General features: G+C 41.0%; 1 protein-coding gene and 1 pseudogene across 1 annotated transcript; one reads left to right on the top strand and one right to left on the bottom strand.

The window, feature by feature from the left end:
* Positions 1 to 822: 822 nt before the first annotated feature.
* On the bottom strand, positions 823 to 4,660 carry LOC146619036 (extracellular calcium-sensing receptor-like). Its single transcript, XM_085370169.1, has 9 exons — positions 4,491 to 4,660; positions 3,981 to 4,275; positions 3,792 to 3,878; positions 3,441 to 3,710; positions 3,018 to 3,227; positions 2,650 to 2,925; positions 2,062 to 2,289; positions 1,852 to 1,975; positions 823 to 1,733 (listed from the first exon to the last, which is right to left on the bottom strand). Exons 1-9 carry the CDS (start codon positions 4,658 to 4,660, stop codon positions 823 to 825), a joined length of 2,571 nt encoding a protein of 856 aa, XP_085226295.1.
* Positions 4,661 to 12,700: 8,040 nt separating this feature from the next.
* On the top strand, positions 12,701 to 14,161 carry LOC146619035 (uncharacterized; annotated as a pseudogene).
* Positions 14,162 to 14,406: the final 245 nt, after the last annotated feature.

Here is a 14,406-nt window from a genome sequence, read left to right as displayed (position 1 = left end):
CAAATATATCTACAGGGTATATCAGTAAAGACTTTCAATTCTAAAAGATTTTTATTCTTAAAAATACAGTCTTTGATTTAACTGTTCTGTTTAATTTGTGAGTAGTTTATATTTATTCAAGATTAACATGAAGGCTTAATATGCAGACACCTCTAAACCTCACGTCTGTGAAAAATGAGATAATGATGCGTACTGCGTACAATAAAAAAAAAATGCTTTTGCTTCTAACCCCATGAAAGTCCATGCTTAACATTTTCCAAAATCCTATATGTTTACAGAAGATTCTATCTCATCCTTCTGTCTGAAACAGCCACTATATTTACAGTACCGTCATTCAGAATATGCGAATAATGTGTGATTAAAAACAGGTCAGTCCCATTTATCAGTTCATTCACACTTATATTTTTTTGACAACTTCGTGCACTCACTCTAAGCTTAACCTACATAACATGACAATAGTGCACTATTTTAAGCCTTATTTATTTTTGTTTATGGATTTTTTTGGTACAAATTTTATATTTTATCTGTGAATGTGGTTTGACAATGTGTGCTTTTTCCAACAAATATCCCCAGTAGAAAGCAAGACTGAAAAAAAGAGAGAGAAAAAGGCTGCCGCAATTTATCTAAATACCTAATGCTGAATGCCTATTGTTTCAACTGTAATGATCAAAAATTCAAATGTTACTACTAACACCCACCCCTCAAAGAAAAAAGAGAAAAACATGTTTCTACTGCATCCTATTCAACGTGTCATAACTACTGGAGTTTTTCTTCTTTCTAATATACTTTAAAGCTGCTTGTCTAGTCTATGTGGAAAAATAATTAAGACTCACTGCCACGACCCATTATAGACTTTTTTGTGTTCAATTCGGGTCTCATTATTATTATGTAACATTTGGGTCCAAACAGTGTGATCAAGAGTCCAAAACTTGAGGCCAGGATAGCAAATACCTCCACTGCATCTGCATAATTTCCTGGTGAGCTGATATAGACAGGAACAAAGGCCACCCACACAGCACAGAAGATCAGCATGCTGAATGTGATGAGCTTGGCCTCATTAAAACTATCAGGGAGGTTCCTTGCCAGGAATGCAATTAGAAAACTGAGGAAAGCTAGAACACCAATATAACCCAATAACACTGCAAAACCCACAGCTGACCCAAATGCACACTCATAAACAATCTTATCATTTTGGTATTGGGTGTTTTTATGTGGAGTTGGAGAAGCAGAAACAAGCCAGGTAGTGCAGATGGCTGCTTGAATAGATGTAAGGCACAGAACTGTTCCTCTCTGCTGCATAGCACCAAACCACTTCAGACTGGTTACCCCTCCTGGCTTGGAGGCTTTGAAAACAGCCAGAACAACCATGGTTTTTACCAGGATGCATGAGACACACAGCACAAAGCTGATCCCAAATGCTGCATGTCTGAGTTGGCATGTCCACAGCCTGGGTCGCCCAATGAACAGCAGTGAACAAAGAAAGCATAACTTGAGTGACAGCAATAGCTGGAAACTAAGTTCTGAATTGTTTGCACGTATTATGGGTGTTCTGTGATGGTAGAAAAAGATCCCTAGAACAACAGCACATGTACATGTGCCCAGCAGTGAGGTTGCTGTCAAACAAATACCCAAAGGCTCATGGTAGGACAGAAACTCTGTCTTCTTTGGAACACAGTGGTCACGCTGGGGGTTTGACCAAAAATCCTCTGGACAACTGGTGCATTCCAAGGAGTCTGGCAAAAGGAGAAAGATGAAGAAAGCGGAAGATGGAGAACTGCATATTATATTTAATGAAAATGAAATTCAATATGTCATGCAGATAGATTAAAAAAAACGAAATAAAAGACTTACTGCCTTTGTTATTGATTTTTCCCTCAGAACAAGGGATGCAGTCAAAACAGCATTTAGGTTCCCCCTTCCTTCTCACCATGTGGGTACCAGGTGGACAGCTCTCACTGCATACCGATTGAACTGGCTGTTGCACAAAAATAAATATTTCCTAGCAGAATGACATTAACTGTAAATGTGACAAAAGGTAAAGTCTGAAAAGCCATGTGTAACCTTTTTGGAATTAAAGTTCCAGAAGATTTTGTCTTCATCAAGTAGGATTTCTTCACCTTTGAAAGCTGACCCCTTAACCTCACCCACATTATGAACTTCAGTGCTTCCATCAGGGAGCCACAACCAGTTCATCACATCGTAAATTGGCACAACATCACCATTTTTATCAAATGACACTTGATCACCGAATGGAGTGGTGAAGTTTACCCTTTCCAAGTAATAAAGAAGCTGTTAAAAAGTAATATATAAGAAATTAATTTCACAGTGCAGGCAGTGGCACCCACTATCCAATAACCAAATTAAATCTAACGCTTACTATACCTGTACATATTAAAGGCATTAAAATCGAGTTCTAAATTAAACAGGAACATCTCCAATTGTGCCATATATATGCATACTAGTTAATGTGCTCTAATATAAATATATTAAACACTACTTTTCCTTAATATGAAAAAATCATTTAGCTCTCTTCAGCTCATTTCAACTTGTTGAATTGTTGTTGTTTTCTTATCCAATAGGATACATTTTGTTCTGAAAGTAATTATAGAATAAATGATTTACTCAGATGAAGATAAATTAATAACGCACCTCCCATGGCTCAAGTGATTGCAGAGTGGCACAGCTGTGCCCACTGAAAGGCCCTCTTCCTGGCTTGCATCGCAGCATGTCATCAAGGGAATATGCCAGGGCATAAACAGCTTTGTATACATTGTACTCAGGCCGGAGGTTGGAAATGTCCAAGAACTCAGTGTTCAAATTTTCTAGATCTTCCTGTCCAGTGCATAGTGCACCTCCACCTTCCAGCCAACCTGCTGGAGCTGGAGCAAATCTACACTGAAATGTAAATTCCCAAAACTCATTCACCTGAAACACATTATTGGAAAATGTTTATTTTGTGTTTTGTTTTAATATAGACAAGAAAAATTTGTTGCAGCTAGTAAATTTCAAACTTTCACCATGCTATTTCCATAGTTAGTATTGTGATGTAGGTCAGGACGTATTTTTAATAGGAATTCCCTGAGCCCTGTTATTTCTCCTCGACGAATAGCAATGCCCAATGTACCACACAGGTATGGCATGAACTTAGTTGTTTGAAGCACAGCAGCTGTTGCTGTCCAACCTTCACTGGCCAACCACTGTAGACCTGTTACATTCTGCTTGGCTACCTGTGCATTTTATTTAACCAAATGTAAAAAGTGATCATTTAACAACTACTTTGGTGACATTTTCATGTTACTGAAGCATTTTGTCATGTTAAAATGTATTTTATATCATTTGTTTTCTGCATTCATTCAAATAAAAATTTAATACATCATTTACACTGAGTAGAAATGCATAGTTTTATACCAAGAAACAATCAAATTCTTTTAAAACTGCACCTCTTCTATAAGGTTTATCATGTGACTCTCATGTACAAATGCAATGACCACACGAGCTGTTGATTTTTTCATCACATTCACAATCCTCCTGAGTTCATCAGTGTCTTTGTCCCAAGGTAAAACCTCAATGTAGGCAAGGCAACCTTCTCCAGACACACTCAGCTCAGATTGTAAGGATCTGGCTGCATGAAGTCCATAATCATCATCAGTGATGAGCAGACCTGCCCAAGTCCAGCCAAAATATTTTAGAATCTGAATCATTGCACGTACCTAAGTGAGAACAGATTAAAACATGAGTGCTGCTCATCAGCTGCTGTTGACTTTTTGTATTTGTCCAGATTGATTTTTAACCTGGAAAGCATCACTTGGGATCGTCCTAAAGAAGGATGGATACTTTTGACGGTCACTCAAACAGGAACATGTGGCAAAATAACTCACCTGTGAAAAACAGACAATATGTTGTACATTATTTTCACATTAAATTTACAATTACAGGATTATAAACAAAAATGACATATTATGGTTAAACTGATAACTTACCATGGGTACTCTGTACAAACCTAAGATGCTGGAGATAGCAATAGAACGTGTAGAGGAAGAATCACCCACAATCCCTACAACTGGAGGATTTCCAACACATGTACTGTGTAATATAATCTGTTCCTCTTGACCACTGACTAATGAAAATGCTCCACGGAATCCAATTCCAAGTTCAACGCAATTATCATAAAGGGTGTATCCCAACGTCACATTAGGTAGCAAGCTGGAGTTGTTGTTGATCTCATCAATTGCAAAAGCCATGGTTTGTGCTTGCCTAAACCCCTGAACATAGAAACTAATTTAAAAAAAAAACAATTAAGGAAACTGAATAACAATAATTAAAGGGATATTTTAATGAAAAAATAACCAAGAAGCTTCATTCAACATCCATTTTTCTTAGCTTTGCTAATCAGCAAAGTATATTTATTTTAGATATGACAGTTACATTCATACTAGCATTAAGTTTGTCCTGTTTCTCTCTTTTTTCTGTTGTTTCCTTATCATATTTACCCGTGGCAAGAAGGTTGTTGTGGCTGTGAGGTAAAAGACAGGTCAGGAATGCTTGAGAAAAAGTGGACTGGAAACAGTCCACCCAGGATGACATCTCCACTCTTCTGCATTCTGTTTAGATTAAATTGTCCCTGAAGCTGACACGAAGAGGGAAACAGAGAAGAGGACATAGCATAAGAAAAGTAGGAATACAGCAAAATGGACAAGGACAAATTGCTTAGTAAAAATGAGCTCATGACAGCTTTCAGATTTTCTGACCCTGATCATTTCATTTTATTGCTTTGCCATTCCCTTTTATTTACATGCTGTGTTGATGAATCTTGGACACCACCCTTCAGCAAAAAAACAAGGAGAATGGGCAGGGCTTAAAATACACCTCATCAGATATTGCTTTTGTATCCAGGCATATTAAGATAAGATAAGATAAGATAAGATAAGATAAGATAAGATAAGATAAGATAAGATAAGATAACCTTTATTAGTCCCACACGTGGGAAATTTGTTTTGTCACAGCAGGAAGTGGACAGTGCAAAAGTTATGAGGCAAAAATTAGAATACAATAAGAATAAATACAGTACACAACTGTACAGAATAGATAAAATACTATATATAGTAGAATAAAATAAAATAAATATACAATAAGATAAAAATAGAATACAAATACAAATACTATATACAACTGAGTAAAAATACAACGATGACAGAAAGGATTATTGCACTTAGTATTATTGCATATGTATGGATGTATGTGCTTGATCAGTTAAAGTCTTTATTATGGAGTCTGACAGCAGTGGGGAGGAAAGACCTGCGAAATCTCTGTCCCACACCGTGGGTGCCGCAGTCTCCCACTGAAGGAGCTGCTCAGTGCTGTCACAGTCTGCTGCATGGGGTGGGAGATGTTGTCCATCAGGGATGACAGCTTAGCCGCCGTTCTCCTGTCACTCACCACCTCCACTGGGTCCCCGCACAAATCCTGAAGAGAAAAAGAGGATGTACGCCATGTTGGATGATCAAAGCAACTCATCCTTAGCCAGGTCTGCTTTCTTCGACCTGTTTAATGTGAAAGACACTATGCTCCCATACACCATGAAAACATGTGCAGGTTTGTCAGAGGCTGGAGGACGCAGAGCAACTAATTTCGTTATTCAGGATGTAAATGAGGAAGTGTCCATGGTGCTGCCCACACTGACAGAATGTGATCACATTCCAGATAATAAAGATGAGATACCCACCAAGGAGGCTGTGTTGGCTCACCCTCATCTACACGCACTCGCTTCACAGATCCCTCCTCTGGACCCAGCCGCGGACATTCTCCTCCTCTTGGGCCGGGACATCATCCAAGCTCACAAGGTTCGCAGTCAGGTAAATGGTCCAAACAGTGCACCTTATGCCCAATGCCTCGATCTGGGATGGGTGGTTGTAGGTGATGTCTGCCTCTCAGGTGCCCACAAACCCACAGTAAACTCTTTCAAGACAGACATTCTGAATAACGGGCGCCCTACCTCCCTTAGCCCCTGTGCAAGCAAAATCTATATAAAAGACAAATACACAGAAAGCTGTCCTAAATTCGAGAAGACACAAGCAGAAGTAGGCAGACACATTTTCCAGCAAACAGCAGACGATGACAAAACGGCTCTTTCAGTAGAAGATGCACTATTCCTGGAAATTATGCACAGAGACTTTACTAAAGATGAGGCGAACAATTGGGTAGCTCCACTTCCATTCTGCTCCCCCAGACAGCGTTTACCCAACAATAGGGACCAAGCCCTTAGTCGCTTAATGACGCTCCGCAAAACACTGAAAAAGAAACCTGAAATGAAAGAACATTACATTGAGTTTTTAGACAAAACTTTCAGTAAGGGCCACGTTGAACCAGCTCCAGCTTTAGCTCCAGAACAAGAATGCTGGTATCTCCCTAGTTTTGGCATTTATCACCCTCAGAAGCCAGGAAAAATTAGGGTGGTTTTTGATTCAAGTGCGCAATACAACAATGTTTCTCTCAATGATGTGCTACTAAAAAGGCCAGATCTCAATAATACTCTTGTGGGAGTTCTGATGCGTTTCAGGTCCGACCCATACGCAGTCATGGCCAACGTGGAGCAAATGTTTTACAATTTTGTTGTCAGAGAAGACCACCGCAACTACCTTCGCTTCTTGTGGTTCAAAAAACAATAACCTGGATGGAGAAGTACAGGAATTCAGGATGAGAGTCCACGTGTTCGGGAACTGCCCCTCCCCATCAGTGGCCATTTATGGACTGAAATGAACAGCGATGGAGGGAGAAAAAGAACACGGCAATGATGTAAGAGAGTTCATTGAACGCCACTTTTATGTGGATGATGGATTAAAATCATTTCCTTCCACTGATGAGGCCATCAACATTCTCTGTGGGGCTCAGAAGATGCTGGCTCAGTGTAACATACGCCTGCATAAAATCTCATCCAACTGTCCTACCATCACAAACGCTTTTCCAAGTGAGGACCTTGCAGCTGACATGCAGGGCCTTGACCTTGGGCAGACACCCATGCAGAGAAGCTTGGGCTTGGGCTGGGACCTGTCTACAGACTTGTTCAGGTTCCAAATAACCATCAATGAGAAGCCCTTTACCAAGCGTGGAGTATTGTCAGTCGCTAATAGTGTGTATGACCCACTCGGCTTTGCTGTCCCTGTCATTGTAGAGGGCAGGGTCAAACTCAGAGACATTTCCACTGACATTTGTGAATGGGACACTGAACTCCCTAAAGACAAATTACAACAGTGGCAACAGTGGAAACACTCCCTCAAACATCTACAACAACTTGAGATTCCCAGAATGTTCACCTCAATACCACTCTCTGCAGCAGTAACTAAGGAAATCCATGTTTTCTGCGATGCCTCTACCAGGGCAGTGGCCGCTGTTGCCTACCTTAAACTCACAGACAGAGATGGTCATAATGAAGTGGGCTTCCTTCTCGGCAAGGCACGGCTTGCCCCAAGACCAGACCATCACCATACCCAGACTTGAACTCTGTGCAGCGGTCCTGGCTGTCGAGGTGGCAGAGTTAGTCGTGGACGAGCTGGACATCTCAGTTGATCAGGTGAGCTTCTATTCAGACTCCAAAGTAGTCCTTTGTTAGGGAGTTTTTATTGTTTTATTTGCTTATGCTTCAAAAGTTATGTTATACATATTTCACCAGACACAGTTTTCTGTAGAAACAGGAAGCTGACCCTGTGACACTGACAAGAGACCAGTACAGAAATACATATCCGCAGAAGCTGACTTGCATTATATTATTCTTAGAAATTGACTTGCAACACACATACTTTGTGACACACACACGCACACACACAGACAGCATCAGGACCTGCGTAACAGGAAATGTGATTATAGTTGCATATTGACGATGTAACCTATAAAAATAAACGAATACTGCAGTTCGGTGTGATTCGCTCTGAGCTTTTCACCCGTGCAGCACGTTAACCTACACAAGTGTCTCAGTGTTGATTATTCACCTGACTGTTTGTTAACTGAATATCTCTGACATTTAATTGGTCCTCCGAAGCCGTTAATGGACTGGTATTAATAATACTATTATGCTCCATTTCACAGTGGTATCCTTCCTCAAGTCCCGACGCCGTGACAAGCCTGCGTCGAAGTCTCTGCAGAGCACCCTCCAGGAAGGGTTGAAAGTCCAGGGACGCTAAATTCAGGTCCTGGCCGACGTTATACAGGCCCACGGCGCTGGGGGTTGAAAAGAGATGCCCGACAGACCGGCAACAGCGAAGCCAGGTGATTATTCCACATTTGACACACCTTGCGTAAAACGATCGGCTGGGACAGTCTGTCTGCTCTAAGTATATTAAATAGGAAGTGACCTATTCGCTAACATAAGTCTATAGAAAGACTGACTATCCGCTCACCTGTAAGAGGTTGGTAGCCTGATAGAATTAGTTGTCCGCTCGCCTGAAATAGTGGCTGGAAGCCCGACAAGTTACCCGCTCGCCTGAAAAAGGGCTGGAAGCCGTGTAACGGTTAGCAGCACGCCTGAAAGACGGCTAGTGGTAGATACTAAAGAGAGGCCCAGACTGTCCAACATAAATCTTGCGCGCATAAACTGTTTTTACTGTTTTGTTGGTTGAGTAAGTTGATCTGACAGCACATTAAGGTGGCTGAACTACTCCACTGAATTGTTTACCGTTGATAGCTCACGTACTGGCTGAATGAGGGAAAAAAAGTTGTGCGTCATCACGTAAAATTGACAGCCGCTTTCAAGAATAGATGAAAGTAGAAGCCTGTTGTTGATAACTTCTCTCATTCTTCGTGCCAGTGACAGTTTCACGGGTCTGTCTGTATATTTAACTCAATAAAATACCTTGTAAACAAATCTTCTACAAAACAAAACCAAATGGTTTGCAGTCCCTCTGCAGTAACTATTTTAAGAGGAACCTTACAAACAGAACTAAATAATGAAATAGTTGGCATGACGATCATGCCCAGATTGTATAAAATAAATAAAAGGAAATCATTCACATGAAAACCTTTTCTATAAAAAAGAGAGATGCATAAGGTAGATTAAGGCTGTGTCATTGTTCAGCCAAGGAAAGTGTGTGACAAGGTAAATGTCTCCAGCTTGGAAAAGGGTGGGACTGCAGCCCACCCGAAGCCCTTGATGGATACAAAATAAAATATAAAAATAAATATAATAATAAACTGCTTGTTTCGGCATGCAACAGAGAGAATGAATGTGACTGAAGGTTGGATCTGAGATGAGGCAAACAGAGGACCAGTCTACAAAGTAGGCACAAACCTGTTCAGAGAAAAAGCAAATTTGTACAGATTGGATGAATTCTAAATTATCTGTTTGCTGAGTAAGATGATCCAAACTATTAAATTGGCTCAGTAGTAGTATAGTGATATACACTGATAAAATGTTGTAATATACTGTTGTTATTATATGGAAAGTAAAAGATGATAATATTAATAAAAATATAATATTAATGACAAGAAGTGTCTTAGTCGGTATGATGTGAGATGGATAATTGTTATGAAGTAGTCTGCATCAAGTTTAAGGTTTGCTCGAACTCAGTATAATGGCATATGAGATGAAGAAAATAAAGAAAATATCCAAACTACTTCAGTACATAGAGGCACTACTTGACATGTTTGAAGACCTATATTGCTGAAATATAGAGCACATCTATAATAACAACCAATATGCTAAACCATGTATATGACAGCTAAAGCTACAAGATTGAGAAGCTGATTTAAATATGTGGACACTACTAAGCTAATGAGCGAGTTAAACATTTTTATTTATTTGTTTTTAGAGCAGAAGCTGCATAGAGGACAGCACAGGGAGCTGTCTATCAATGAATAGAAAACACGCATACACAAATTGTTACATGTGAAATTATTTTTGGAAAGAATCAGAAGTGAGATGGTTTTGAATTAAGACATCAGTGAAAAGATGCATGAATTAAACCTGATAATAACATACAGAGGCAATGAAGGAAGCAGCTTACACTCACTGAACATTAACATGCATAGGAAAAGTAATGAAGACCTGCTTACACTTATACACATAACATGAGTTGGTATTTCTGACCAGAGAGAGGGAAACGGGTAGTTTAAGTACTCAGGATAATAATGAAAATGTCTTAGTTGTGTTTCTTCAGGAGCAAAACAGACCTGGACCAATTCTCCAGGTGCAGCGGTCGGAAGAAACCTATAGGTTAACATGACTGGACATGTCAAAGCAAGTTTCTGGTTGAATTGTTCACAGCGCCATGTCTCCATAAACCTGACAAGTGGGCCCTAACTTGTGTCTGAGGACAAGGATTGCTGTTAATAAGGTGGGAACTTAAAATTTGGGTTAGCAAATTTGGGAAAGAAAACTGCGGAGAATTGTGCAGGAGTCTGAAACACTGCAAAAGCAACATATGCAAATTCACGTACATGATTTACAAATGCCCAGTTTTAGAGCTGTAAACTGTGAGCAATTCAAAGTTTAAATATATATATAAATAGAGAGAGATAAAAATAAGAAAACTTTAACTTCAAAGTTGAAATATGTAAGATGTGTGAATTCTTTGAAAAACTAGGGGGTATCTAGGAATGCCTCAGGTATAAACGTAATGAACAAAAAAAACACAAAGAAGAAGAAGCAAAGAGCAATGGAAACACGGACGTGTATAACATAGAACGATTACTTCTAGGCTCTGAACACAAACCCTCTGTTGTCAGATCTAGCAGATCCAGTTGTAGTAAAAACTACCACAACTTACGGGCCAGTTAAACCACAATATCCCTTAAGCACAGAAGCAAAAACAGGGATCAGGCCAGTAATTGCAGATATGGAAAAAGCAGGCATTTTAGTAAAAACAACTGAAACAACCTGTAACACTCCGATTTTTCCAGTGAAAAAAGCAAACACGGGGAAATATCGACTAGTACATGACCTTAGAGCAATAAATGACATAACAGAACAAATTCCACCTGTGGTAGCAAATCCACACACAATTTTAAATCAAGTGACACCAAAAGAACAATGGTTCTCAGTTATAGATCTTTCGAACGCGTTTTTCTCTGTGCCATTACATCAAGATTCACAAAAGCTATTTGGATTCACTTTTGACAACCAGAAGTATACCTATACAAGGTTGCTTCAGGGATTCCAGAATAGCCCCACTCTTTATGCAGAAGCTCTGAGAAAATCCATGTCATTTTGCACGCTTCCTGCCCCAGGTAAATTCCTGCTATACGTTGATGATATCTTGATTACAGGCTACACAAAGACGGATTGCAAAGCAAACACACACAGTTTTGCAACATCGAGCAGAGCAAGGCCATAAAGTCTCACAGCATAAATTGCAATTGTGGAGCCAGGAAGTAACGTACCTTGGCCACAGACTGACAGGGCAAGGCAGACAGCTGTTAGACAGCAGAAAAGTAGCTGTACAAAACGCTCCTAAGCCTGTCACCAAACAACAAATGATGAGTTATTTAGGTCTCTGCAACTTTTGCAGATGTTTGATACCTGAATATGCACTGCTGGCCCAACCTTTGCAAAACCTGATCTATGGCAAACACTTAGCTCTGAAAGATGAAATAGAATGGACACCAGAGGCAGATAAAGCATTTATTGACTTAAAACTTGCCCTGCAAACAGGCACAGTTTTAGCTTTGCCTGACTGTGACAAGCACTCTCCTTCCTGCGGAAGTAGATGGTGCCGAACACAGCTGTATGCAGAAGCAAACTGAAAAAATGAAACCCCGACCAGACATTTTTAGTACACTGCAGCCTACTGTTTTAGAAGCGAAAGCCCTTACTTCCTCTTTTTCAGCACAGAGTGCAGAACTAGCGGCTATCATACGTGCATGCTGCGCAAAGGTCGAGAAATAGAAATATATAAATATTCACACTGACAGTCAATATGCGTTGCACACCAAAAAAGATAATTCAGAAATTACTGAAGGCAATAACTTTGCAGACCGAGCAGCAAAGAAGGCAGCACAGCAACCTGTACAGACTTTGATGTCTGAAACCTCACATCTAATACCACTTGATGTACTTAAAGACGAACAGAAAGCCGCACCTATTGCAGAGCGTAAGAAATGGCTAAAGTGTGGAGCAGAACTACACAATGACTTACTGACCTGTAATGGCAAACCAGTATTGCCAAAATCCCTACACAAGACAGCAGCATTAGCGACACACGGATTACCACGTGTGTCGGAAAGGGGGGAATGTCAGATATCCTCCCTAAGCACTTCACGGGAGACCTTTTTTCCACTGCCTCTCACTAGTGAGCCTATTAATAAGACTATAAGAGAAACCACCCTAGCAGAGTGGATGACTAAATTATTTGAGAATAAAGAGATTGTGCTAAACAATAAACTGCCGAGTAATATCTCTCCAGTTTCTTGCAGGTTGCAGCCAGGTGATTGGATCCTGATCAAAGTACTCCAGAGAAAGAATTGGAGTTCACCAAGGTAGGAAGGCCCATATCAGGTCTTACTTACTACACCAACCGCCTGCAAAATAGCAGAAAGACCATCTTGGATCCACCAAAGCCACTGCAAAAAAGTGAGTAACAACACAAGCATAGACGCCGGTTCCCCCGACTCCTAGGTGTTCCCTGGTGGAGGAAAGGGCTGTTTGGGTATATCCCGCCCTTTTGTCTTCTCGCCAGTGGTCTACTCACCTGGAGCCCGGGTGTGCCTGGTCATCATGAAGAACCTTGTCCTCATAATGACTGGCATTGCGCTCCTAGTGAGCCTACTGATACTCACCTGGACAGACGAGGACCCACAGCACCACCTGCAGAAGAAATGGTCATATGACAACTTACACCTAAAGGATATGGACAAAGAGCACAACCACCCCTGACTGAACAATGCCTGGAACCGGTACGTCTACAACCGAGTACATACAGAAGACAACCACACTGGCTGCTACGTCTGTTCTCACCTCCCAACAACAGCAATGCAAGCCACCCTATATGGAAAATCACCCAGCCTTTCCGAAGCCCTATGTATATTCTACAAAGCCACCAGCGGAACATGTTCCCCCGAAGACATCTTCGCCTTCAAGTTTGAGTTAAAAAGACAAGTCACAAAAATCGACCTGCGACGGTGTAATGGAACACTGATCAACTATAAACCTAATGAGGTAGTGTTTTGTACACCAGAGGTCTCAGACTGGAACTACAGCTGTGATGACCGATACTGGGTACACCTGAATGCGACCAATGACAAGGGAAAATCTTTCAACATCAGGAGGGAACCAGGAATACAACATCCAATGTGTTTCACCTTCGCATACGGCAACAGAAAGCTGGGGATGAACCAAAACTGCTCCCAGACTTTCCGGATGCCGCAGGACAGAAAGGCACGGATAAGCTTCCTGAATGGCACATATTGGGTGCAGGGTACAGCTTGGGCATGTGGCTCAAAGACATACATCACCATCCCACCCAACAGCACCGGACTCTGCGCCCCAATTTTAGTGTCAGACCACACATTCAGAATATTCCATCAGGACCAACCAAGATGCAAGAGGAGCACTGATGACGTGCAACCTCATGATCCAATCTGGGGCAGTGATGTGCCAGCGGAGTTCAAGTTGTGGACCACCGGACAGAAAGTCCTGCACTCACTTTTCCCATGGATCGGGGATGGAAAAAACATGCTAAGAATCGAGACTCTTGACTACCGATTTGGACTTTTCCTGAACAGCTCAACATGGATAAACAAGGCTCAGAATGAGGAAATTGACGCGATCAGAATAGTGGTCATGCAACACAGAGTCGCCCTGGACATGATTCTCGCTGAGAGAGGGGGCCTCTGTGTCTTATTCAACACCACTTGCTGCACCTATATTCCAGATAACTTGCATTCCTTGACCATGACCACCGCCCTGGAGAAGTTACGACAACTGAGTAATGCACAGCAACAAGACTATGTCATGAACACAGAGGACTGGCTGACCTGGCTGCTGAGCGGCAGCTGGAAGACCCTCGTGATCAAAGGACTTGTCTTGATAGGAGTTCTTCTTTTATTGCTTTGCATGTTCTCAACATGCATTCTACCCTGTATCAGATCAATGATTGGCAAAATGGTACAGGCCACAGTGATCACCTATGTTGGACTGCCACAAGAAGATGAACCGGACGAAGAAGATTTAGTATAGGAACACTCACACATACTGAATGATGCTACAATTGAAAATGTTATAAGCAAGTGATTGTTAGCTGATAATAAAGTATGATTGAAGTGGTGAAATACAGTAACAACAGGGAGGAATGTTAGGGAGTTTTTATTGTTTTATTTGCTTATGCTTCAAAAGTTATGTTATACATATTTCACCAGACACAGTTTTCTGTAGAAACAGGAAGCTGACCCTGTGACACTGACAAGAGACCAGTACAGAAATAC

Source organism: Diplotaxodon limnothrissa, linkage group LG14 (genome assembly GCF_057381915.1).
Source record: "Diplotaxodon limnothrissa isolate DT_005_m linkage group LG14, D_limnothrissa_male_GT1.1, whole genome shotgun sequence".
NCBI classification, from domain to species: Eukaryota; Metazoa; Chordata; class Actinopteri; order Cichliformes; family Cichlidae; genus Diplotaxodon; species Diplotaxodon limnothrissa.
This window is presented reverse-complemented; position numbering and strand designations above follow the sequence as displayed.

What these genes read in the sequence shown, in the direction of transcription:
- LOC146619036 (XM_085370169.1), bottom strand. Translation starts at nt 4,660, where the DNA reads ATGTCCTCTTCTCTGTTTCCCTCTTCGTGTCAGCTTCAGGGACAATTT. An exon ending in GTTTGTACAGAGTACCCATG is followed by an intron (nt 3,879 to 3,980) that starts GTAAGTTATCAG and finishes TGTTTTTCACAG; the next exon opens with GTGAGTTATTTTGCCACATG. An exon ending in GGAACTTTAATTCCAAAAAG is followed by an intron (nt 1,976 to 2,061) that starts GTTACACATGGC and finishes TTTGTGCAACAG; the next exon opens with CCAGTTCAATCGGTATGCAG.